A 27,732-nucleotide genomic window follows, 5' to 3' on the forward strand; every position below is an offset into this window, starting at 1 on the left:
CTTCTTCATTATTTAACTGCGATACCACTTCCAAGGAACCACGAACCTGCGCTTCAAGGAATCTTTCTTCACCAACACTCTCCGGGGCCTTGCCATGAAGACCATGAATTCTGCTCTTATTTCCCTTTCTAAAATGCAGCAATCGACATTTATCTAAATTAAACTGAATCTGCCATCACTTGACCCATTCGCCAATTTGAACAACATCCCGATGTACTCTGAAGTAATTTTCTTTGCCACCCACTACCGCTCCAAAACTTGTGTCATCTGCAAACTTCCTAAGCTTGACCACGATGTTTACATCCACTTTTTTTCCAATAAATGTCAAAACGTATTGGGGCCAAAACCAATCATTGTTGCGCATCACTGGGTCCCAGGCCTCCAGCCTGAAAAGCAATACTCCACACCAACAGAAAACATTGAATATATTCAAGATGGTGCTAGATATAACACATAGGGCAAATGGGATCAAAGCTTATGGGGAGAAATCATGATTAGGCTTTTGAATTGATCCTGATTTATGGTTGACCAGGCTCGAAGGGCCGAATTGCTCCTTCCTGTTCTGATTGTGTTTCTGATTCGTGTTTCCTGCAGTTGCCTTCCAGTATTATTCAATTTTTGAACATTATGTTCATGTAGTCTCGTTCACCCGAAAGTATTATTCAACTTATCCTGCAACAGCAGGTTGTGAAACGTGGTTGATTTTTAGAATTGACTATAATACATCAGTTTATCTGAATCTGGACAAATGTCCATTTCTTTCCACAGTGACGAATATCTGTAACAAGCAGAAATCTGATGCCCAATCCTGGTGAATCCGTCTCAGTTCTTAAACTTTGTCGCAGGCTTCTCAGCAGTATCGACTTGTCAACACTATACTTCCAAACGAACCTCACACTTTCCAGTTTCGACGGATGAAAATAAAACTGTGCCAAGTGTCTCACAGGCTATGAAATCTCTTGTATCCGTCTGCCATCTAATAATCCACAAACACTACTGTCCCCAGAGATATAAATCCAAATTTCTAGACTTTGATGTAGAATGGCCAGGAAGCCTCCATAAAAGCAGGGAGTTGCAAACCTTCCAAATGTAGTTTGTGCGCAATTTGCCCAAATGAATCCTCTTTGCTAAATACGATGGAACTCCTCTGAGCACAGTTGGAACTGGGTGACCTTTCAAAATTATTATCTGAAAAGTGTGTAAGGACATTCCTGACAGTATATAAACATTCAATACATACTCTACCAAACTATTCATTTATACCCTTGAGTTTAGAAGACTGGGAGGGGATCTGATTGAGACATATAAGATTATTAAAGGATTGGACACTCTGGAGGAAGGAAACATGTTTCCGCTGATGGGTGAGTGCCGAACCAGAGGACACAACTTAAAAATACGGGGTCGACCATTTAGGACAGAGATGAGGAGAAACGTCTTCACCCAGTGAGTGGTGGCTGTGTGGAATGCCTCACACAGTAAACATCTTCAACTCCTGCTCCACTTGTTTATGCTGAAAACAGCATGCGATAATGCTGAAAATGTTGCATTAAAAACGGAGAATTGGAATACACTGGAAATGCTCAGCAACGTCAGTCATGACTGAGTAGAGCAGAACAAAGTTCAGACTTCACGCCATGTATTTTAATCGGAACCCTTCTAATGAAACTTCCCGATATGAAACTACAATCTTGGGAAAAGAGTTTACAGCGTCACAACTTTGTCGACGAGGGTGTGCCTTCAGTCCGTCCGACAAAGAGTTTCCATTTACACGTGTATGCCGGCTCGTGTTTTCAGATTCTACAACCTCTCGAAGCTTTCTTTCTCAATCGAAAAGCTTTCCATTCATAAAACAAATGTGTATTATGTGGCTAAATAGTTCTTTGAACAAAGAAAACGTAATTTCACGTATTCCTCATATTGATATTTCCACATGTCAGTCAATATTCTAAAGAATCATTGGTGCAATCTTTGAAATCACAGCACGCAAGTTCTTTGTTGCAGTCGACGGCTGAACTCTGATATTGTTTTGGGATTTATTAATTGCACCATTTTGTACTGATTTACCAAACACAAACTGAATTTCGTTTGACTCTTTGTCGAGTCGTGCCAAGATCAAACGTTATGCTCAAAAAGAAACCTTTCTCAATGGAACATATCACTTTTACCAATTCAAAGCATATCGAACCTTCTTTTGATAAACAACTGACAAAACGTTTTGCTATTGATAGTGACTTCCGTCTGCTTCTTCTAAACAGAATCACACCAATGTATCAATATCTCTTTGATATTCTAAATTGCTTGCCATAATTTGTAGTTGATTTAAACATTCGCATTGCAGCCGCACCATCTCGAGGATTGCACCCAGATGGTGAGATCAACGTGACCGAAGTTTTATCCAGAAGCAAATAGTTTGTGAAGCCTCTATCCACTTATAAACAGTCTCAATATCGTCTCTTATTTTGTTGTTTTATTTTTCACGGTACCAAAAGCTTCAATCGACTTCATTCACCGGTTTGGAATTTTGCATTCTGAAAAATCTGAACTTATTTTCACTGCTATTTAACAGTTAAAGACATTCTGTTTACAATAAACATTTCATGCGAGATTTTCAAGGAACGAGAGCCGTCAAATAAATCAGATTGTATGATTCTAGTGAGCATAACATGCATATAAGTGTTTGCGTGGCTCCTCGGTTGTCAGAGTTGGCCATGTATGGGTTTCAATGTTAATTATTTAAGTGTGCCCCTTTGTTCACAAGTTCGCTGCCTGAACATGAGAGATGTTCCCAGGTATGAAATTAAATGGCACCAAGTTAAACACAAGGAAATTAAGCACATGCTGCTAATTGTTCCACTCTGAATTGATGCAATTTTTCCTTTTGTGATGACGGTTAGTCTGCACAAGGCTCAGCCCACCACAATGCGTGAGTTAGAATCAACGTGATTGGTTTCTTGCTCCACATGATGCAAATAAGCACAGTCTCCAGTGGTTTATAAGGTCGGTTCTCTGACACACACTGTTGCACTGAACAGGTGGCATTGAACTCCGGCGTTGACTGTGCATAAGGTTCTATCTGTCGGTGCAGAAACAATGAATATTTTCTTGTTTTCGTACCTTCTAGCTTGGTTACCAAGTAAGTACTGTTTCTTATAGATGTTATTCGCAAAAAGACCTTGTTTATATTATTGAACTGTCCTTGTCTGAAACATTGCTGATGAGAGATAAATTTCATGGATTAAATTTATTTTTCTCCACCCAGATGTCGTTACTGCATGGTTTGAACAAACACCGAGAATGATAACGAAGGAGACAGGCGAATCACTGACCATCAAATGCGTCTGGAAAGGTTCTAGCTGTGCATTTAATAGCAGGAAATGGTATCTGACAAAATTGGGTGCAACAGAGGAGAAGAGCATATCAATTAGTGGACGATATTCCGAAACAGTGAATGAAGGATCAAAGTCCTTTTCTTTGCGAATTCGTGACCTGAGAGTTGACGACAGTGGTGCATATAGCTGTGGAGCAAATGTTGATCACAGTAACAAACCTGATCTTCCACCAAGACAAAAACACCTGCAGATTTTCTGTGAAGTAAATTGGCCTTGTTTCATCATATCAACGCTCAACCTGCACTTTGTGGCCACTATTTATGATCCGGATTAACAGGAGGCAGGTTCTAAATGATTGTTAACAAAATTAAGCAGGGAAGTTCAGAGAAGGTGCACTTGGATATTCAGTACTGTTCTTGAACCTACAGTAACGTGCAAGCATTCATTTTTGAACTGGGATGTATCACTGTGACAACTGTGAAGACCACAGCAATCAAGAACTCGATCACTGCAATACAAAAACTACCAGCACACATTATTACCAGCACCACAAACACTTTGATTTATTTGTTATCAGGATGGCCAGCTATTCTGGAACTTGCCAGACCATCACAATTGGCTTTCTGAAACAGATATGAGAAGGTGTACATTTGTAGGAATCACATTTTCAGTTTGTGTAACTACTTGAGGTTGTTGTATGAATAACAATGCGATGTTTTTGCACGGCTGTGTGTGACTGTGTGACTGTGCTGCCACAATGACTAATCCGTGATTCCCATAATACAAAAACGTCCTGCCAAATCTGGATGTCCTGCTTTTGAAAATTATTTTCTGCATGCTTACGTACCTCAAGCTGAAATTTTTCTTGCAACTTTTATGGCTTGACAACTGCTATAGAAAGATTTTCATATTCCTTTAACTGATTATTACATGAATTTTCAAATCACATTCACTGCACAATATTGGTAAGTATTCCGCATTTGATGAGTCGTTGAGAATTATAACCTTTGTCTGGGAATACAATATAAAGGGGGAGATTTCCGTCATATTGCTGCATCAATCAATCACTCAATATCCATGAACATCGGAAGGATCTTCGGTTACTTTTGCAAGAATGGATTTCTTGTGCTGGTGTGAAACAATGTGTAGCTGTGATTGCACAGTGACACAAGACACAGCACAAACCTGTCGGCCAGTTTTTCCCTTTTCTACGTCTCATGGACATGATTTCATAATGAGCTTTTCGTAATGCATGTTGCTTTATGTAGTTAACATCAAATACAATTCGTCCAGTTCTGGAATTCTATGCACGTTGCGCATTGATTAGAGCTCAGCATGCCGACGTTTGCAATGTCACCCAAACTCTCTTTGGAGATAGCGGATGTAGGAGTAAATTTAAACTGTTGGCAAATGAAGATTTGTTCATGCAGTGAATATATATGGAATAAAGTGGACAGGATATGTTTTGGTTTATTGATTATTGGACTTTTGCTTCGCTGACGCTTTTTGAATGGCGTTGAATGGGAGCTGACGGATTGTGGCTGCTACCATTCAGGAGATGGCACCTTTCTGACAGTGAAACCTAGTAAGTGACCCTTTTCTACTTATCGCTATAATTTTGCAGACGAGTTAAAAGAATGATTTTTTTCTGGTTAGAACTGCACAGGCTGAACTGCACAATTGAGAATCAGAACATTTTCTCTTCAACAAATCTTTTATGTGTCTTCCATTTCAAACTCATCTGCAGACTTGGTTTGAGCAAATTTACATTAATATAAAAATATAAAGGTGTAATGTAGCTGGCAACTAGCCAATATTTAAATATCTATCTTGCTTGGCATAGAAAACATAAGATGTTTATTTGTGTAGATCTTAAATCATAATCTAAAGACAGGAATATGGCCACGACATGAGGCTGTACTAATACATGCATGTGTGCGCAAGTATGCAAAACTTTGAATCCAAACAATTTCCGTAAGTCTGGATTGAGGAAATCTTTTTGTTCACATTATTGTTTTTGATTGTGTACAAAATTAATATGTTTCAAAAAACCAGACGTATCATGTAAAATAATTTCGATTACATTAACATTGTCACAACATCAGCAAATATGCCGTCCATTTTTGAAACTGGAACAATACTAGCTTGCTGAACGTAGACTTGATAAGAATAGTTGATTGGAGCTGTGCTCCAGTTGCGCAATAATAGTGAATAGCTTGTGCACTGCTTTCACCAGCGCCCCATTTCAGACCACCATAACAGAGTAATTTCGCTGTAATTCAGCATGAAACCAGATCACCTGAAATCCGCTCTCACAAATCCCTGTCCATCTGCGGGTCGAATATTTGAGAACTTTGCAGCCACTATAGGTTTAGTGTAAACTTTTAGTTTGAGTTAAACTGGAAATCATGTATCCCATTTGTTCGATTTTTATTGTTTGATTGGGAGAGTAGAATAATTTACTCTTTGACTTACTGATTACACTCATTGCTGTTCGATTCAATCCTTTTAAGCACATAATCTTATCTAATTAGAATTTTCTGTCTTGATTTCATGGATCCACAGGAATTAGAATTCATACTAAACAAAGCATGTTCGATGAATTAATATGTGTGCGGCTACATTGTTGTTGGAATGCAGCAACCTTGTTGTGTTTTGGGTAGATAGGTGGCGATGCGTGCAGATGGTCTGAGGGGAACCCCATAAATGTGGTTCGTAATTGAAAAAGAATTTAAAAAGCGTCAGAACTCAGGCTTCAATTGACGAAGGGGCAGCAAGTATGTGATTTTTTAAAAAAAAACATGTTCGACTGCAACCTGGATTCGTATGAATTCAGACCTTGCTCGCAGTTCAACAATGTCACCACCAAATCCATGAAAAGTCTGGATTTTCCGCATTATCAAACCCGCTACAGAAAACATTCACTCAACTAAACAACTACTTCTGCTTTTTCGACATTCGTAGACTAATGTGAAAACTCGCATACACACAAAAAATGATTTTAGTGCAGTTAGAGGGTGCGTGGAATAGTTTGTCCGACTGAAGGCAATGTTACTTGTAATTGAAATGTAGCAATATCGGGACTGGTTTGGTACATTCCCAGAGTATAGTTCTATTATAGCCTGTGATTTGCCCCTAAAACACTATCATATGTGTCAAACAAAATTGTTAAAATTTGATCCAAAATCAAATCTGAATGGCATGATCTACACAAATAACTGCTCTGCACCTTCCCATAAGGGATAGTATGCAGTCAATTTTGCAGGACAACAAACCAGCTGGGAAGACTAAAAAATGACGTTAACGTGAAGAATAACGTTCAATATAAAACGTAGAACCTTAGAAAATAGAAGTTGCAGAAAGTCAGACGGTTCTAGTGGCTCAGTGTCTTGCATTGCTGCCTCGTAGCACCAGTGGCCTAGGTTTGACTTCAGCCTCGGGCGACTGTCTGTGTGTAGTTAACACATTCTCCCCGTCTCTGAGTGGGAATTCTCCAGGTTCTCCGGTTTTCCCCCAGTTCAAAGATGTGCAAGTCAGGTGAATTGACCACGCTAAATTGCCCATAACGTTAGGTGCACGAGTCAGAGCGAAATGGTTCTGTGTGGGTTTCTCGTCAAAGGGTTTCTGTGGATTGGTTGGGCCGAAGGGCATGTTTCCACACGGTTAGGAATCTAATCTAATCTAAACTGCTCCAACGCCCATTTTGATGAGTCAGCTCAATTTTTCTACCTCTTTTCTACCACGTTATTTCATTCCTTTTGGCCCATGAACGTTTTTGAATTGGTCTCGAAAACTAACTGTATTGGCCTCACCAGTTTTCTCTTACAGAAAATCCCATAGGTTCACTTCTCTCTTGGTGAAGGAATTCCTCGTTATCTTATTAGAATTTTGTATCTGTTCATGAGGGTTCCCTCATTTGTCGCTCGCCAGTTAATATGGTCCAACTGAATTTGCTCTGTCCAAACAGTTCAGTCCTGCCCACCCAAGAAATATTCTTATATCAAGTACGGTCAGATAAGTGCTGTGTCTGAAGGGATATAAGAGACGCATATGATTCTGAGAGAAAAAAATGATTTGGAGTTTCATGTATTTCATCTTCAAGGCAGAAGAATAAATTGTAGGTAGGAAACTTCCTTGAAGGGCAGAGGAAAGGCTGTTGTGAGATAATCATTTGGCTTCAGGTAACTCATTCCTGCCTGAACCTCTCCCAAAACAATTGTTTCCATGACTGCTTGAACAACCATTGAACTGATTTTAATTTTGTATGTATGTTACTTTATTTCATGCAGTCAATAGTTCTTTTGAAAATTTCATGGCATACTGAAATGATTCAAATTGAGCTTCAAATGTATTTCACTGAAATATCTGACAGCGATTTTCAGAGTACATTTGACGTTTGTTTTCTCTCAGTTAAAACAATGAATAAGACAATGGTATACTCGCTGTGCCAGCTGCGTTTACACGGAAAACATATATTTAATATTCGAAATTGCCCAGCAACTTGAATCTAATACCGACATTATTAGTAATCTTCCAGATAATTGCTCTCATTGTTTCCAACTTGTTATTTCATCACCACCTCTGTCGTTATTTAATTAGCTCTGCCATTTTTATCATTGTCGTCAAATAGTACTCACTGTAATGCATCAATTTCTCTCTGAAGTTTCCAATATTTCATTGAAACTCCTCTGCTTTCCAACAACGCAGAGAATACTGCTTATATTATAAATATTGCATGTCTAAAGAATGTCTGTTGATTTGATTTAAAATAAGACCTCTAGGATGTCGGCATTACCAGCTGTGGCAGCATTTATTTTCACACCAGCAAATTTAGGATATAAATGCACTCTTCGCTATAAAATATGGCATGAACTTTGCTGCATTCTTCAGAATAATTTAGAAATTTTATTGCAGTTCTTGGCAAATTAGACCAAGCCGTTCCTCCAACCCGACATGCATTATCATAAAATTCGTGACAATGTCCTGCTGCTCCATAGGACTGATTAACAGTGTTTCCTCGGACGTCTCAAATATTACTGAGAAATTGTACACTGACGTCTACTGATTTTTAGCATTTGTTATGACATGATAATGTAATATCCACATATATATGCAGCATTCCAGTAAAAAATTCAGCCAGGAGGTTGGAAAATCATTCCTCAAAAGATAATCGGTTCAATCCATGGAGTTGTCAGGTAACCCGTTTCTGAACATCCTCTGATGCAATTACATCTCCTGTGGATGAGATGAACAAAATGACACAGTACATTCTTGGGGTAAGCTTGCATGTATCTGGTTTATCAAAAAAAAGACTCCTGTAGATTGTGTTGAGAGTGTGATGATGGAAAAGCACAGCGAGTCAGGCAGCATCCGACGATTCTACTGCTTCTCGGATGCAGCCTGACTTGCTGTGCTTTTCCAGCACCACACTGTCGACTCTGATTTCCAGCAGCTGCACTCCCCTCTTTCTCTTTCTGTACATTCGAATCCAGATTCCTTTTTGATAACTGATATCATTACTCTAATTTTCTGAGTTGTTTGCTGCCCATCTGTGCTAATCTCAAGATATCCATCCATTCAGAAATCATGGTCCGGCTGCACCTCAGAGTTTTACAATCTGTCATCATTTTTATTCTTGTTGTCTGTTCCTCTTACAAAATGGTCTTCTTGTTCACCAAACCCGACAATCATTTTTCGTATTATTATTCACACATGTCATGATAATCTTTTAATTTCCTTGTGCCCTCTGATGACTTAATTTCACTTTACATTTTTGAAAGTTGAGTAAATTTGTCTAACGGCGCATGGCCGTCTTCATCGAAGACCTGTATTGCAAACAGTTGCAATTCCTCAGTCGATCCCTCTGGCACACCGCTTGTGAACTTTAGGATTACTCCTGAACACCTATTGTCAATTTCAGCTACCCAGCTATTCTGTTGTCAAATTCAATATTCTAACCTCTTGGTCTTTATTATTGACAATGAACTTTGATGTAGCATTTTAGTGAACGTCTTCACAAATCAACAGACAGTGAAACCACTAATTCCCCTTTATCCAGCAGATTTCACAATTACGATTTCCCTTTCATAAAGCCATGATTTTCTTGAACCTATCCAGTTGCAACTCATTTTAAATAGCTTCGAGTATTTTGCTATGACAGTTTTGAAAACAGATTTGTGTTATTTCTTGCTTGCTGTCACACAATGTTTTGGTAAACTTGTTAAATATGATATCTATCAATCTAAAGGACATTTCCTGCATTGGCGATGATATGCAACAGTAAACCCAAAATGTTAGTCATTTCACTATCATTTTATGTTCGGACGCAGATATGATGCTACGAGGGGATTGGCAGGCGTTGGCCCTCAGCTGTAAAGTTTTACTCAGTCCCGTTTTTCTGTTGCATGTAATTTCCATGCTTTTTTTCTTTCCTTTCATTTGTCGATTCATTGCTGTTTCTGGAATGTTGCTTGTATTCCTTATCATGATAACTCGTGTAAATTACGCATTCTATTCATGCTGCTTGGTTTTACAACATGATTTGCCCGCATTTATTTTCTGCATGACCGAAGTTCACTTTGTCAATTACCTTCTTTTCAAAATAACTACAGAGACTCGTATGCTCTGATTTAATCTCTGGTGAGCTTCCTATGAAAAGCTGATGATTCAATAGTTGTTAATTTTCATTTCTTTCATTTCCTCAAATTTTACTATTCTGTCTAATTTTCTGGCTTACGTCTGGTTGTCCACAATCACATCCATTTTGCTTAATATTAATATTATCTGAAACCACAGATAACATTCCGAAACTTAGAATTTTCCTTCATCTTTGGCATGTACCTTTTTATGTGATCTGAAAAGTTTCCTTACACGTCTGCCACTATATCAGACAAGCTCTTATAACGTTTACCTCTGTGCCCTCCCCAATCGTATAATTACAAAATGTTGACCCGAACACCACTCCCAAAAATAACTGCTTGAGCTGTAATTTTTCAACTTTACTTAAAACCCATTCCACGGAATGCCTTCCTGAAATGGTGGACACTCATCTGGCTTCCATAAAATAAGAACAGCCAGAACATTTCTGGCAGCGTTTGTGACAAGACAGAGACAGAGTTTGTTTCTTGTCTACTGTGGCTCTGTTGCAACTCTTTCTGTTATGCAATAGCATTGCGAATGGACTGCTGCACATGCAAAGGCGTCCGAGTCTCCCGTCTTTTCTATAGCATCTGTGCGAATCCAGTACGCATCGTCTTGAAGGAAGGATAGTAGTGAAGGTCAAGGGCAGTTTCATAACCAATTGTTCTTGGCAAATGCTGAATATGAGCGTGAAGGTCGTTCATTTCAATTCACTCGAACGTACCTGTTGGAATACTTGTTGGAAAGTATCACAAAACTGCTGTGTCCACAACGAATGATAGCGAGGGCATAAACACACGTCTGAGAACTTCATTTGCAGGTCGAGTAAGTTATTATGCAGGTGTATTTGGTTACCAAGACTGTTATGGTTAGTCATTGTCACAGAGAGCATTGCAGCATGTTGATATCTAATTTTGGATCAAAAGTATGCGGTTTCTCGACAGTGTGGTTACTGGAGATAATGGAGCAGTGCTCATGTGTGCAAGGACTAAAGAATAGAAGCAACTCGACCTTTGCAAGCATATTGATATTTGATGCAGTGGTGGATTATTTTATTTTAAACCTTCACAAGTGATAGTTTCTCATGATAATAATGTCATGACAGCCTAGTAATGATAGACGTTAGATCCTAAAAATATGTCAGCAATGGACCAGTACAATAAACTCAGAGTGCATGTATCTTGGCCCTTTGAAACTGTAAGAATGTGGCTGTGGATGAATTTGAATTAATGGAAAAGAAATTTAATTCGTAAGTATTTTCTGAATTTGAGAAAATACGTTGATTGGCAGAACAATCCTGATTAGATTTACTTCAAAGAGTTTGAAGATGGGATCCCAGAGTGAAAAATGACGGAAAATCTCGGATACCTTTGAAGAGCTTGGAAGTTATGGTCGCCAATCAGCTGAGGCATTTTCGAGAGAGCGGTTAGTTAGCATGATCAAGCAGGTCGTCTTGCTGATTTTGTGTTAAGTAGTCTGATGGTTATAACAAGGTCACGAGAAAACCCCAGCTTGTGAACAGTCTGGTCAGATGGTTACATTGGTGGCAATAGATTTTGTTCAGTTTTAAACATTTGTTTACTTTAGAGATGGAATGTGATACCTATATACCACAGGGCAAAAGTCATAGTTTGGGGGAAAGGCATTCACGATGCGATTATGGAAGATTTAGGAGACAGCGGATGGGGAAGAAAACTAAACTGAATTGGCACAATTGAAACATGAAGCTCCTTCAAGAAACAGCTAATGCGTGTCCCTGAAAATTATGCGCCTGTAAGACAGGGAGGAAGTTGTCGAGCAAAGCAGCTGCTGTTCACACAGTAAGTTGAATCTCTTTGTCAAGTGGAAGAAGAAGGCGTATGTTAAGATGAGATGTGAAGGCTTAGTTAGAATGCTTGAGAGTTACAAGTTAGCCAGGAAATATGTAAAGGGAACGTGAAGAAGAGGCTGGAAGAGAAGTGAGAGATCATTGGCGGATAGGATCAAGGAAAACCCTGATGCGTTCTGTCGGTACATCAGGAATAAAAGAGTGACTAGAGAAAGATTAGTGCCAGGCAAGAACAGGAGTGAGAAGTTATGTGTGGAGTTCGAAGACATGAGAGGCACCAAATGAACATTTTTCATCAGGATTCACACAGGAAAAAGACATCGTTGTCGAGGAGGATATTGAGATACAAGCTATTAGAATAGATAGGATTGGGTTTCACAAGGTATCAGCAAATTTGGAAAGGTTGAAAATAGATAAATCCTTTCTGCTGAATGGGTTTTTCCTAGGATTCCCTGAGAACGTAGAGAGGAGATGGCAGAACCTTTGGCTTTGATCTTTACGCCGTCATTGTCTGCAGATGTAGTGTTGGAAGACGCCAGGATCACAAATGTTGTTCCGTTTTTCAAGAAGTAGAATATAGACAACCCTGGTAATTGTTGACCAGTGAGCCTTGCTTCATTGTGGGTAAATTGTTGTAAAATGTTTCAACAGCTCAGATTTTTAGTTATCTAGAGAGGAATAAGTTGATTATGAATAGTCAATACGGCTTTTCTGAGGCTGGGTCATACTTCACAAACCTCATTGAGTTCTTTGAGAAGGTGACGAAACACTTGGATGAGAGTGAAGCGGTTGATGTGGTGTTTATGGATTTCAGTTTGGTGTTTGATAAGGTTCCCCACGGTAGGCTATTGCACACAACAGGAAAGCATGGGTTTGAGTGTGAATTAGCTGTTTGGAGAATAAAATGGCAAGCTGAAAGAAAGGCTTAGTTTGTTGGCTATGCGAATGTTCATGCTGGAGTTTACTTAAAACTAGTGCATGGCACGGGTCGGTTTTTTCGCCACTGTTGTTTGTCATTCGTATAAGTGACCTGGAAGAGAGCGTAGGATGAGGAGTTATTAAATTTGCAGATGATCCCAATGTTTGTCGAATTGTCAATAGTGCCGAAGGACAGTTTATATTACATACGAACATAGATAAAGCTGCAGAGCTAGGCTGAGAGGTGTAAAGTGGAGTTTGTTGAGAACAAGTGTGAAGCGATTCACCTTGGAACGAGTAACAGGAATGAAGATCATTGGGTTAATGATAAGATTCTTGATAATGTGATGAACAGAGAGATCTTGGTGTCCATGTAGTTACATTGCTGAAATTTGACACCGAAGGTGACAGGATTGTTAAGAAGGCATGTCGTGTGTTAGTTTTTATTGGTAGAGGGATTGAGTTTCGGACCAATGAGATCATGCTTCATCTGTACAAAACTCTGGTGCAGCTGCACTTTGAGTATTGTGTACAGTTGTTGTCACTGCATTATAGGAAGAATGTGAAAGTTTTGGAAATGCTTCAGAGGAGGATTACTCGGATGTTGCCTGTACAGAAGGAAAGCCTCACAAGGAAAGGCTGAGGGACATGAGGCTGCTTTCTTTAGAGAGAAGATGGTTTAGAGGTGACTTAATTGAGACACATAAGATAATCAGAGGTTTAGATAGGGTTGACAGTGAGAACATTTTTCCTCGAATGGTGATGGCTAGCACGAGGAGCCATAACTTTGAATTCGGGGTGACAGATTGAGGAGAGATTTCACAGGTAGCTTCTTGACTCGGAGAGTAGTATGGGAATGGAACGCACCGGCAGCAATAGTAGTAGATTCGCCAACTGTTAGGCAAATTAAATGGTCATTGGATAGATATACGTATGAACATGGAGTAGCGCAGTTTAGATGGGGTTCAGATTGGTTTCACAGGTGGGCACAACATCGAAGGCTGAAGGGCGTATATTGCGCGGCAATGCTCTATGTTCTATGTAAAGAAAACGTGATCTCTTTTCCTGACAGTAATGTCTTAAATTTACGAGTTTGAACCAAACAATGAATAGAAAGAAACCTATTTGTCTCCATTGGGGACACAAGTGTTTATTTGAAGAAAAGTCTAAATGAAGGATATATTAAGTGATGCCTCTGACAATCGAGATGAATGTCAGGTTCGAGGTATTTCGATCCAAAAGAATTGATTCTCCCAGAACTACTGCCTGTACGTTATAGAACAGCTAGCCACGAATGCTAATGTTTGGAATAAACATAATCTTGAAGTTATGGACTTAAGAATATGATTTCTGCTGAGTAATAGCCGTTAACTGTTCATTTATACTCCACGATGGAACTCTGACAACAGTGATAGAAAATCACAGTTCGTGGATGGGGAATTGATCTGTGTCTGCTGCTAACCTGTACAACGTGTTGGCGAGAACGGGGGAAACAGTCTGAGAATTCGAGTTGGACCATTTAGGAGGCATTTGAGGAGACATTTCTTCACCCAGAGAGTGGTGAGCAAGTGGAAGTCATTACCCTTGGAAGTAGTTGAAACCAAAACACGCAGCATGATGTTGCACTTGGAATGAATAGGCTCCTGAATGAATCCTGCGGAGAAAGCAGGATTAAGCTATTGAGTTGAAAGATTAGCAGGATCATGAGGAATGTCAGAGCAGGCTCAGAAGACCGAATGGGCGCCTCCTGTTCCTAACTTCCATGTTTCCATGTTCTAAACTGTAGAGTTTCTAGTTCAGTGAGGCCTCCAGATTCCTTTTGCCTCTGGTGTGCAAACAAATTTCTGTTGACTTGTCAAAATTAAAATGGCACCAAAATGAAAAGCTTGATCAAAATTTCCTCACGACAATTATATAAGATGAAATTGCCTCGTTATCAGGAAATTTATAACAGTAATTGGCAATAAATTATCAAACGTTGGAGATATGGCTAAATTCTAAAATAGAAAGATATGCTTTAACAAATGCACAAAGAATACAAAGAAGGGATGAGAAGAAAATAGGTTTATGGAGGAGTATTACAGAACCACGATTCTTGAAGGCTGGAAGTACATTTTTTCGTGTTGGGACAGTTTAAATCAGGAATTCTCCAGAGGCCAGTACATGTATGCACATTTCTGAGATGATATGAGCTCGAGGTACTTTTAGAGCGAAAGATGAGTGAAGTTATTGATAACTTGAGGTCAACTAAGGGAATTATGAAGTGGAGGGATGGCTTAACATGGCAAAATATAGGCCAGAAAGCCGACAGGTGTTCCGGGATAGGGACTTAGATTGTGATTAAGATACAAGTTAGAAGATTGTTTAATGCCCTAAAGGTTGAAAGTGATGATTAGCCAGGAATGCATTTTCAAGACTGTGCAAATTCATGACGAAATGTTGGAACAGAAGACAAGCTGCGAGTCAAAGATAGGCGGAAGTTAGACATAAAAGCAGGTGGTCTTAACAAGGAAGTCCGGGGGCAAACATTTAGCAATTGATAACATCATGAGAAGCCTGTACCAGGTAAGTAACAAAAGCATTTTTCCTAGGGTAGGGGAGATCAAATCTAGAAGGGATAGGTTTAAGGTGAGAGGGAAAAGATTGTAAAGAACCTGAGGATCAGATTTTTCGCAGAGATGGTGGTGTAAATATGGAATGAACTGCCAGAGAAAGTGGCAGAAACGGTACAGTTACAACATTTAAAAGCGATTGGAAATACACAGTAGGAAAAACTGTTTGTAGAATATGGACCAAGTAAACCACATGAAGAAGGCGCTTGTTATACTTTCCTGTGTTGATCAGTGCACCAAGTATAAGAGTTGGGAGGGCATGTTGCGCCTGTACAGAACATTGGTTTTGCCGCTTTGGAATGCTGTATGCAATTTTCGTCTCCCTGCTTTGGGACGAATGTTCTGAAAGTTGAAAGACTTCAGGGAAGATTTACAAAGATGTTGTCATGATTGAAGATTTCGAGCGATCGGAGAGACAGAATAGGCTGTTGCAAATTTCCTCGGAGGCTGATATGTGACCTTATAGAGTTTTATGAAATTAAATAGACAAAGTCTTTCCCCCGGGTTGGTGTAGTCCAAAACTGGAGGGGGTCGGATTGAGCAAAGTCGAAAAAGATATGAAAGGGACCTAAAGGACAACTTTGACAACTTTGGATGTTGGCAGAATTACAATCGTTAAAGTGCATCTGAACGGGTACATGAATAACAATGTTTAGAGGGATATGTGCCAATTGCTGCAAAATGAGAAGAGACTAATTTACGCAATGTGGTTGGCATGGGCGAGTTGGACTGAAGGGATATTTCCTTGTTGTACATCTCAATGACTCTATGACTCTAAATGGGACAATTCGAATTAGTGAAACCAGGTCAGCGTGAATGAATTCGACTGATGTCTTTTTTTCTCTGTTGTTTAGACAATATCAGTCTATCCAGTTAGGAGCTCACTTCAAGGTTAAATATGATGCCAACGTTGAGAGTAGTTTATTTTCGCAACGTGATACAATGACACAATAAAATGATTGCATTTTGTAATATCTGACAGTAATAGATTCAACAGGGCAGCACAGAAACTTTCTAATCATCTATATACAAGACAGTCAGATTTTTTATGTTGTAATTTTAGGAGTATATCCTTCTCGACCAGTCATCAGTCTCCTCTACTCTGACGAACAGAGAGAAAACGGATTTCTGCAGCTGGCCTGTCTCATCAACAAATTCTATCCTGAAAACATTGCGGTGAAATGGCAGCGGAATGGAAATGCCTTAGATTCTGGCTTTACAACCACATCTCCATTGAAAACATCGAACAATGTCTTTAGCTCTACAAGCTTGCTTAAAGTGCCCCTGAAGGAATGGAGGAGCGGATCTGTGTACAGTTGTCAAGTTTCACATTCTGCAACCAGCAGTAACCAGAGAAAGGAAATTCGTTCAGCAGCCGGTAAGAAAGTTTAACAATCTCTCAAACTCATATTAATAACGATAATCACTTGCATAATAATTATTGGACTAGAGGGAACATAATTATGTTGTCTTATTGCTGAGGATGAAGCATTCTTGAAATGCTTGCATTGCGTGATGTCAATAGCAATTTGTAGTCCAGAGTAATGTTACAGCGAAAGAGATTGGGAATGACCCAGGTACCTAAAGCAGTTATTCAAAAATCTATAGTTGGGTACAATATCTGAAATTATTTCTCTCTGCTCTGTGTAAGTCTTTATCTCAGTCGCAAAAGCTAATGGAAATAAATAGAAACCTTGGAAGAAGACAGAGGAAAAGAGGCAGTGATATTGACACTGTGACCGAAGCAACTGAATGAGAGATTTGATGTGCAATCCCCGGAATTGACGATTATAAACAAAGTTCCTTTTTCTCGATATTAATTCTCTTGATAAAACAAGGTAGTTCCACACGTTAACTAATTTACCAAGTCAATCCATAGCATCAAAAATACTTTCGGGAATGTGTGGTGTTGGAAATGCACAGCACGTGAAGCAGCAATCGAGGAGCAGGAGAATCGACGTTTCGGTCAGGAGCTCTTTCTCGGACGCTGCATGACCTGCTGCAGATTTCCAGCACCACACACTCTCGACTCTGATCTCCAGCATGTGCAGTCCGCAGTTTCTTCCATCAAAAACTACTATGTCAATGCCGAGACTACATCTGAAAGGAAACAACTCCAACGATGAGTAATTTTACTGCTCATGTTTTCTGCTGCTATGTGCAACCAAGCATTTGTAGAAAAGATGAATTGGGAGAATGCTGTTCAGAGAAGCTAAGGGGAGAGACAGAGGAGTCAGGTGAAACAGAGACAGAAATTTGTTTTCGGATGGGATACAACGAACATGAAACGATTGCTTCATTGAAACCTTCCTGATGTTGATCGCCAGAAAGACAAACAAATGATTTTTTTCGGACAGTACATGCAATGACGTATCAGGGATAATAATCTCAATGATCTTATGTGCTTAAGATTCAGCAACCCTCATGATGTGGTAAATTTTCTCTGTCTCTCCATCTTTATCTTCTATCTCACGCTCTTGTATTACTGCCAGACTCACTTTGTCTCTGTCTGTTTTTGTCGCTCTGCTTATTCTGATTACTCTCATTCTGTAACTAGATCTTTCGCTTCACTGGTCATCTGTCTTTATGTCTCGGTTTCACTGTTTCTCCCCTTCTCGAAAATATTTATTCTTTCACGCTCCTATTTCTGCAGATTTTAATAATTATTTGTGCATCATTGACCGTAGCTGCTGACGTTTCTCTTCTTCTTTACGCATATTGGTATTTATTCCTCCATTTTTTCTTCTTTCCCTTGATACTGCCTGACCATCTTCCGCTCTTTCTGACTGTCATTTCCAGCCTGTTATCTCCAGATCCCATTCTCTAAGCTTTATGTCTTTATGCATATCTATCTGGCAATCTCAGTTCACCTGTACCTACGTCTTAAAAATGTGCTGCTGGAAAAGCGCAGCAGGTCATGCAGCATCAAATTAGCAGGAGAATAGACGTTTCGGGCAAAAGCCTTTCTTTCTGAAGAAGGGCTTCGGCCTGAAACGTCGATTCTCCTGCTCCTTTGATGCTGCCTGGCCTGCTGCGCTTTTCCAGCAACACATTATTAAGCTCTGATCTCCAGCATCTGCAGTCCTCACTTTCTCCCTGTTCCTACGTCCGTCTTACTGCATATCTTTATCTGCATTTATAACTAGTTTGCATTTTGAACTAGTTTGCATTTTCTTCTCTGCTGATTATTTCTCTATTTATTTATGTTCAGCTTACTAAATGGATCCACATAATTTCTTTTATTCCTCAAAATGCATCTCTCACTTTCCTTTTTGTTTATTTCGTTCTTATTCGGCTTATAAAAATTAATAATCAAATTAACAACGTGAAAACAAGCAATGACACTTCAAATTCTATATTGCTGCGTCTGTGATAGAGACATTCGCAATTTATCGTCCCATCTCTTGTCACTGATTTGGCATTCTTGTTGCAATCCTGGTTACATTATTATTGGAACATGCAAAAGAATTTGAAACTCTGATTTCTCACCAACAGAGATTGCTGTATTACTAAGAGATCCTTTGGTTGAAGAAATGTGGATCAATAAAAATGCCACTCTGGTTTGTGAAGTGCTTTCCACAGTTTCAGCTGGGGTAGTCATCTCTTGGATGGTGGATGGAAAGGCACGGAATGAAGGCGTTAAAACAGAAGCAGATATTGAAAGCCAACGTCTGACCATCAGCCGCTTGACGACCAGCGTGGAAGAGTGGCAGAGTGGGGTGGAATACACATGCTCTGCAAAGCACGATCAATTATCAAACGCAGTGTCAAAACGAACAAGAATGGCAAGAGGTTGGTCAACAAAGATATACATTTATATATGTCATTTTATCAACGACGAAATTCTAAAATTGTAATTCTGTTACAGTCAAACCAGAGAAGCCACATCTCCGCCTCCTGCCTCCATCACCAAACGAGGTTCAAAACGGCACCTCTGCTACTCTCACATGTTTGATAAGAGGATTCTATCCTGATGAAATACGAGTAAACTGGGAGAAAGACGGAGCTTCTGTCAGTGAGAACATCACCATTTTAACCACTGCTCTGGAACAGAACTTGACCTACAGCACACGGAGCCTCCTCGTTTTACCTGCAGTGGAATGGAAGAGCGGAGCAAAATACACCTGTACTGCATCTCATCCATCTTCACAGTCCACTGTGAAAAGGGAAATCAGCCATCCGAAAGGTAAGCAACCATTCCCACAGTTATCATTTTGTGGTAAATATCAACGCAACATGAAACCATGACCAAACATTTCAAGTTTCCACCAACTTTAAAATGCACAAAATCTCTTGAAATGAAACAATTTTAATACACTGTACACGGGTTGACAGGAGAAACAATAATATCCCACAAATGCGTGGGCTCAAGCAGTGTCGAGTCTGCTGATACAAAGAACGGATAGAGCCCTCTTGTGGCACGTTGGCAGTGTCTGTGCACTGGACGAACAGGTGCACGTTTACTTCCCACCTGCTCCAGAGTGTTGTCTTGAGCCTATCTGAACAGATTGATGAGAAAAAGTGGTTTACTAAAGATTTATCCTAAGAAAAAGAGCTTCATTACACGAATAAGTCTTGAAGGCGTGTTTTATTTTGACAACATTAAATGGTGGTGAGAGGGAGATTGGGTGGCCATAATTCAGTGTCTTGTTTGGTTCAGTCCGTACTTCACCTTTGAGTCCAGCTTAAGTGGTTGCTGACAATCAACTCAAAGGTACACAGAAATGCAAACATTTCTGAAGTGTAGGAAGAAAGCTCATGAATTAGTTTGTATACGTCAAAGATTATATTCTTCTGTCCTCTTCCCCTGAACGTCGCAGGAACTGAGAAATAAGTTTGCATTTGATGAGAATAAGTCAGGTGGACTATTGAATTGGCTTTAATTCCGATTGTATGCATAGGTACTGGTTTGCACCCACCTGTGATGTGGGCACGGCAAAAACCGGTTCATGTTCTTAAAAAACGAGTCACAATGCTTCAACTTTGCATCACTGATCTTTGCAACACGGGTCTGTGATCAAGGGAACGGATGAACGGGCTGTGACAAACTTCTGGTCATGCACTTGCCGAGAATTAGCGCATAGATTTCAGTGGAACAACAACTGATTTGACAAATGGATGTCAGAAAGTCACATACAACAAAGGGAAAAAGCAAAGTTGCACTGAGCAAACACTGCTCGTTGATATGGTAACAAACACTGAGCATGACAAATTCCATTTGGTGAGCTACCATGCACGAAAGTAGCAGGCATCGAGAAGCCCATGCGATGATTTCGGCCTGCTGATGGTTCTTTGAAGCTTAGACTGGAATAGACTTGTATGATTTCCATCCAATCCCTTTGTTCTATTTTTCACCTGAGGAGTCTTGCTGAAAATAAACGTATTTGCACTCCTGCAAAGGGCAAGGGCAAATGCGAATCTTACATAATTCCTGTGGACTGGGCTGCCTATCTTCCATTTCTGCCGCTGATTTACAAAGACTGATCAGTCAATGTGAGATTCCTCAAGGAAGCTTGCATACCAATACTGTTTGCATATCAATGTGAAAATCCATTTTCCTCTTCACAGTAATGGAAGACATTCACATGAAAATATGATAGTTTTCAGTTCAGAACTTCGATGCAAAGGTGTCATTGTTAAAATCATCTCAGCCATAAACGAAATATTCTGAAATTGTTTACTTGAATGAGTCATTGTTAAAACTCTGATTTCTGTTTGTAATGCGAGGAGATGGTTAATTTCATTCGGATCAGTTTTCCCACAATTCCCTTCACCATCTATCTATTATTACTGAAAGATTTTGAAGAAGTAATAATCACCAAGATTCATCAGATGCAACTGATCTTGTATGTTAAATGGGGCACAATTATTCAAACACGAATTGAAAATATTCCACGAGTGAGCTCAGGTTGTCAATCGACAAATTAATGTTAACAGTCTGCTTGGTTGAAAGGAGATTTAGTGGAAGAGATTAGCTCTGGATGGCTGAAGACAAGCAGGTATTTAGACTTAAGAGCTTTGATTGTGAGACTGTAATATTAATCAGGTAGGTAAAAACAGTGACTGCAGATGCTGGAAACCAGATTCTGGATTAGTGGTGCTGGAAGAGCACAACAGTTCAGGCAGCATCCAATGTGCAGCGAAATCGATGTTTTGGGCAAAAGCTCTTCATGAAGGGCTTTTGCCCGGAACGTCGATTTCGCTGCACATTGGATGCTGCCTGAACTGCTGTGCTCTTACAGCACCAATGATCTAGTAATATAAATCAACTTGGGAGTAATTTCAGCAATATCCTCTTCACCCAAACAACCTCGCAGAGACACTGGCGTAATTTAAGAACTGCATAAACTTAATATTATGCATACAAAATAAAATTAGTCCATTAGAGCTGTACAATAGACACGGAACATGAGTCATCACAAGAGGCATTGGGACTTTCAGAAATAACAGGTTTAGCGAACATAGTAAATGTACTGATATTTATGGTAACGACACAAGCAGAACATTCAAGAACCATCTTTTCATTGGTATTTTCCGTTATCCATAAATAAAGTAACTCCTAGTGAATTTAGAACCGACGATTTAGCTCGAAGACATCTAAAAACATGCTTTCCCGTCTAATGCATCCTTTAATGTTATCATGATTCTGATAACTGATTCTGTTAGCATTATCAACTCCCAGTATCAGAGTTGAGCTGTGAAAGACATATAGGCACAAAATGTTATACTTCCTTACTTCATACTCTTCAAAAATAGTTAATTAAAAGAATACAAAAACGTTTGACAGTGCCCTTGATTGGACTTGAATTATGCAGTAAGTATCATTTTGTATAACCAAAAAGGCTCTGCTGACGAATCGGCACAGCAAACTCAGTTTAAAAAATGCAATCTATGGAATGCAAGTTGAAACCAGGTAAATTTCTCCAATGGTTGGTCGTTCACAGTGCAAGCAATTTTAGCTTTTATAAAGCAGACAGTGATGATGCGTTTTTTGCTCGCCTGGTATTGGATTCTGTCGAATTAAGGCCATGTCGCAGCAATTATCTTCTGGCATCCGTAACTGCAACAGTTGAAAGTGTGCAGTACTCGAACCGAGACAATCGATATCAGTATACCCAAGGCAGAGCAATTTCCAAATTGTGCAAGAATACATCGCAAATATTACTGAAGTCATATCCATAGCAGTCAGAGTGAATGCAACCAACAGGAACAGGAGAGCACAACATCTAATTCACCAAGTCGACACTTTCAAACAGAAGAGATAACAGATCACAGTAAGTAAAATTATTCCCCATCTCCTGAAGTATTTTGGAATTAAAATCGATATTTCAGCCTGAAAACCTGCATTCCTTTCTCATTCCAGATGAATGCCATCAGCCAGATATTTCTGTCAACGTACTGAAACCTGCGTTTGAAGAGATTTGGACACAAAAGACAGCGACCATTGTTTGCAAAATCGTTTCCAGCAAGTTAGGAAATATTAATGTTGTCTGGCAGGAGAACGGGTCTGGGAGAACTAAAGGAGTCGTGACGGAAAATCCTGATTGGAACGGAAGTAAATTCACCATTGTGAGCAAACTTAAAATCATGGCGTCAGAGTGGGATAGCGGTGTCGAATATGTTTGCTTGGTCGAAGATAGTCAATTACCAACACCAGTGAAAGCCTCTATCAAGAAGACAACAGGTAAGATGGAATAGTACTGTAATAACATCAAAATTGAATTGATTTCAGAAATCTGAAATGAAAAAGAAATGTTCAGTAGAAACTAAGCAGGGCTGGCAGAATCTATGGAGAGAAAAACCGGGTGAACCTTTCCAGTCCACTGTGTGTCTTTCAAAAGAAATAGTTAATGTTACCATGAGATAAGCCTGACTCATAAAATTGTCAGATTAAATAAAAATTCCGTCAAATCATTAATGCGTTACATTAAATGGTCAGAAGTTAGCATTGGCGAGGTGGATCACTGGTTTGCACTGCTGCCTCCCAGCACCAAGACCGCCATTCAATTAAAAATTATTCACCATCTGTATGGAATTTTCCCATCCTCCCCATGTCTGCGTGGGTTTACTTCGGGTGCTCGGGTTTTTGTCCAGAGTACAACGATGTGCAGATTGGGTGGAGGGGTCATATTCACATATGCGCAGTGTGGGTGGTTGGGTCATGGGAAAAATAAGGGACGTGAAATGCTGTAGCATTTGCAGATATTCGCAAAGACTTGCAGATAGGAAATATTTTATCTACCACATGCATAACTAACAAAGAAATTGTGACACAGACATAAGACAGTCTCAGTTAAACAATCATCCTCTCTTTGCAGATGGTCAAATGTGTCCTCCTCAGGTTTATCTCCTGCATCCATCGACTGACGAGATTGACACCGAGAATTCAGCGACCCTGATGTGTCTCGCCACCAGCTTTTACCCAGCTGACATTTACATTGGCTGGATGGCCAATGACACGCTTTTGGATGCCGGGTACCGAACGCACATGGATAGTGAGAAGGGGAATGGTTCCAACTTCGTGATCAGCAGGTTGAGAGTCACAGCGGCGGAATGGAACAGTGACATCACTTACTCCTGCTTGGTGGGACACCCATCGCTCAGCCGAGAATTAATCAGAAGTATAAATAAGTCTCGTGGTAAACCGACATCAGTCAATGTTTCAGTCGTACTTAGCGACATTGTTAAATCTTGCACATAACTTGCAGGGATTGACGAACTGTTTTCCGTGGATAGCTTAACGTTGTTATGGTGATAACTATTTAAACAACCAAACCAATGCATTTTCAATTCATTGCATGCAGCAGTCGCATTTCTGATCAGTGAATATTTTCGTCAAAAGCAAAATGCCCACTATTCTAAATTGAATCTGTTGATAAAGGGTAATTAAGGTTAGAATCGGAATTTTCTGGAAAAGCGTGTCTTGTGATTACAATCGTTCAGAAGATCGTTTGAACTTTCCACACCGCTACTGAAAGAACAGGAAACCGTGTTCTGTATGTGGCTCCAATTATTGCAATAAATGCAGAATGAAAACTCTTTGACTTGCTCATTCTTTATTTACATGCAACAAACTTTCAGAAAGATGATTTAGACCTTGATTGAAGTGTTTGTGATATCCAGTTTTTGAAACACCAGCACTGCAGCTTGTTTAAACGTGCAGAACTTTAGACTCGCTCGGGTTCCCTCTGACTTGGCCACTATTAACATAATCGTTTTTGGCAGCATTCTTTCGTTCTCCATTGCTGATGGGATATCGAGATGTGAAATGAAATGACTGAAATTGATGCGATGCCAACTTGTTTCGTTCAACAATCAGGCATCCAAATTGCCCTCACCTTCATTTAGCTCAGTCCTGCCAAGTTTTCTACTACAGTGATGTCCAATTTTAGTCTATAGTTTTCGTGTTGCATCCCCACGACGATCTATGCTTGAGTCCTCATCCAGAATAGGCTAGATCCAATCCCTTGCTCATATCATGCAATTTGGCACTGATACCAAACAACTCTTTCGCAATCGTCTGTTTTTTTTTTCCTCTGTGTTTATGTCCAATGCATCCAAAGACGTTAACACACAATGAAAAAGTGCAGAGTCCAAAATCATAGTCCTATATTATGGTGACTACTCAGGCTCGTCACTCATCTGAATCAGTGATGTCTTTGGCCATTTCCTGGTGACAGTTTTTTATTTTTCTGACTTTACATTCCATTTAAACTGAATTTCTGAAACGATCACTGAACCCAGAAGATGACTGCATTTCTTCTAGTTTAATCTGCTTTCAGCAACATCATGTCTTTCACACTGACCGTTGACAACATTGGTTGTCTGCTATATATTTTCCACTCTCTATTGCCTTAAATTGACACAAAAATCAATTACGTGGTATATGAATTCGCAGGAGTTCCCAATCATCCATCACCACTGAATTATTCAATAATGTCCACTCATGCTTCCCTTATAAAATTATTCCTGACGTGTCTAAATTCCTCCACATCCTCATCCATCACCGTTTCAGTGACCCATTCCGATTTATTTTCACTGACATTTCTGCACCCATGCGGTTCTGGCCTCTTTTACTTCCAGATTTTTATTGCCATCACTGTGTTCATTGAATTACATTCAGTCATTCAGTGCGATTGGCAACACTTACCTTCATTTAACCAGTCTTCCCAAATATTCCGATAAGGCATGTCTAATCGCGCTCGCACAGCATTATTACTATATCACCACAAGACACCATGCTTAGAACCTCATCCATGTGGAATCGGCACGTTGGCCTTGAATAATAACAAGCAAATATAAATTCCAGCCAGATAATAAACACATCCATGTGCTGATTATATCGTTGTTGGAATCGCATTATGCCGTTTACAACATGTGCACCAAACAGTCCATGTTTCAATTACCAGTTGGTCTGGCAGCGTCTGTGGAGAGAAAAAAAGTAAGAGTAAACGTTTTGTGCGAGTGATCTTCTTTAGAACCAATGAGAAGTATCAGTCGACCCGAAACGTTAACTTTGATTTCTATCCACAGATTCTGACAGATTGGAGAGCCTTCTGAGCAAGGTGTGCTTTAGTTTCTGATTTATAGGATTCAGTGTTTCTTTTTATTTTTGTCTAAAATTTTATGCCAGCATTTTGCACACAAGAAGCTGAAACCAATAGAGTAGTTGGATGCCAGGTGTTTAGGTTCTTCTGCATTTACGATGCCTCTTCTCCGAAATGACTACATTTTAAAATGACAGGTAAAACTCTTTAACACACCTTTTATGACATTTCGAATCGACAAAGCACAAATTTCACATTGAGCATTCTGGTCTCAGCTTTTGAGAACATATGTGTTCTGAATAGTTTATGGTGGAGGAGACCTAATGAGTGTGATTCTGAAATTTTTGCATGTTCACGAAAGTGTACACCAATGTGAGTTGCCACGCTCAGGAAACCTGCATTGGTGAACATACGTGTCTGACCCGTTGTTCTGAATGTTATGAAACTTCTTACATTCAGCAGTTGTCGCTATTTCATGACATGAGATACTTATTCTCAGTTGGTTGCAAATCCACGTGTGACACTCTGTTTTGCTCTTCGTTGTGACATCTTTCCATGCTGTCGGACGTATCTGTGCGTTTTTAGGTCTGTTCAATGTGAGGTGACAACTGCCCTTGTTTGATTAGAGTTTGGAGAGCTGAACTTCAATTGTTTGTTCTGTGTATCCATAGACGTCTTCTGAATGAGAAAATATCTCTAATGCGGTATGTGGCATCTGTTTGTGCAGTGGCTTTTCGTTATATAGGAGAAACACAGTGCCATATAGTGTCCCGCTAGTCCATAGTGTTGGAGTGTCAGTATCTAGAGCAGATAACTCAGGTCAACCTGGCTATCCATATCTGACATTACCTGTGAATTGAAGAATGATGCTGCTGCTGAAGTAGAATCTGTAAATGTATAATCTTGTTTGATTTGACGATAATACAAACTGCGAAGCGTTTGTGTGTGGTATCTCTTCATGTTAAAAAAGAATCTCGTTTATTGCAGGATCCGCGACTTTACATGCAGGTTAGTTGATGAACTGTACAAGCAAACATGCTATGTCAGCGAGTTGAGCAATAGTTTTCGATCAGGCAGAACTGCAAATAAAGTTCCGATGTTGCCTTCAATCTACTTTTCAAGATCTCAATCGATAGCCACAGTGCTGAAATATCTCCTTGCCATTTGAACTCATTATTTTTCATCGTCGGTTACTCAGTCATTTGATGTGAACTCCTTCAACTCACTGAAGTCCTGTTGTTAATTGCACATGAGTAAATGAAAAATGATTTGTTTTGAGTTGAGATGGATGCCAGTTTCAGATGTTGGTGAGAATACAGAGTAGATCAGTTCAACCTGACAGTGCAGTGATAGGCTAAAACCCCGGATGTGAGCCTTTAATTAATTCTGTGAAATAGTTCATTCTGTGACAAGTACAGCACTTCATCAATCATGATTATTTTGAATATGAAATCTCACTGCCTGAAGACATTATGAGCACTGATTTCTCCATGTTAACTATACCTGGTGTGAATTAAAGATTTCTTGATGACGGATATTATACTGGCATTAATTAAGATTTAAGCAATTTGAAAAAAAACATGAAGTCAGTCTCAATGGAATATACAAATAATAATTAAGTTGTAGCAATGCTCTGACTAGTGAGTTATTAAAATACCAACATTTATGCACTAGTTACTCCTAAGCTGTGTCAGCGATTATAAGGACAAAATACTAGATTTCCAGCATTGTGAGTAACACTTAATTATATGGGTCGTGATGAGAATGTAAGTAGGCTCCAAGCCGATACGGACAGCTTGGTGTCTGAGCAAGTAGACAGCAGATGGATTAGATTGCGGATTAAGTGCATGGTTCTACTG

At 39.6% G+C, this 27,732-nt stretch overlaps 1 gene segment (V, D, J or C); it reads left to right on the forward strand.

Moving 5' to 3' along the window:
• Positions 1–3,090: 3,090 nt before the first annotated feature.
• The window catches only part of LOC132828618 (Ig heavy chain C region, membrane-bound form-like), a 72,145-nt gene continuing 47,503 nt past the window's right edge, over positions 3,091–27,732 (forward strand). The window contains 7 exon segments of the C gene segment in view: positions 3,091–3,133; positions 3,260–3,538; positions 16,390–16,704; positions 18,822–19,118; positions 19,195–19,512; positions 22,690–23,010; positions 23,645–23,965. Of these exon segments, the coding sequence occupies positions 3,091–3,133; positions 3,260–3,538; positions 16,390–16,704; positions 18,822–19,118; positions 19,195–19,512; positions 22,690–23,010; positions 23,645–23,965 (1,894 nt within the window).

The sequence above is a fragment of the Hemiscyllium ocellatum genome, chromosome 27 (assembly GCF_020745735.1).
Source record: "Hemiscyllium ocellatum isolate sHemOce1 chromosome 27, sHemOce1.pat.X.cur, whole genome shotgun sequence".
NCBI classification, from domain to species: Eukaryota; Metazoa; Chordata; class Chondrichthyes; order Orectolobiformes; family Hemiscylliidae; genus Hemiscyllium; species Hemiscyllium ocellatum.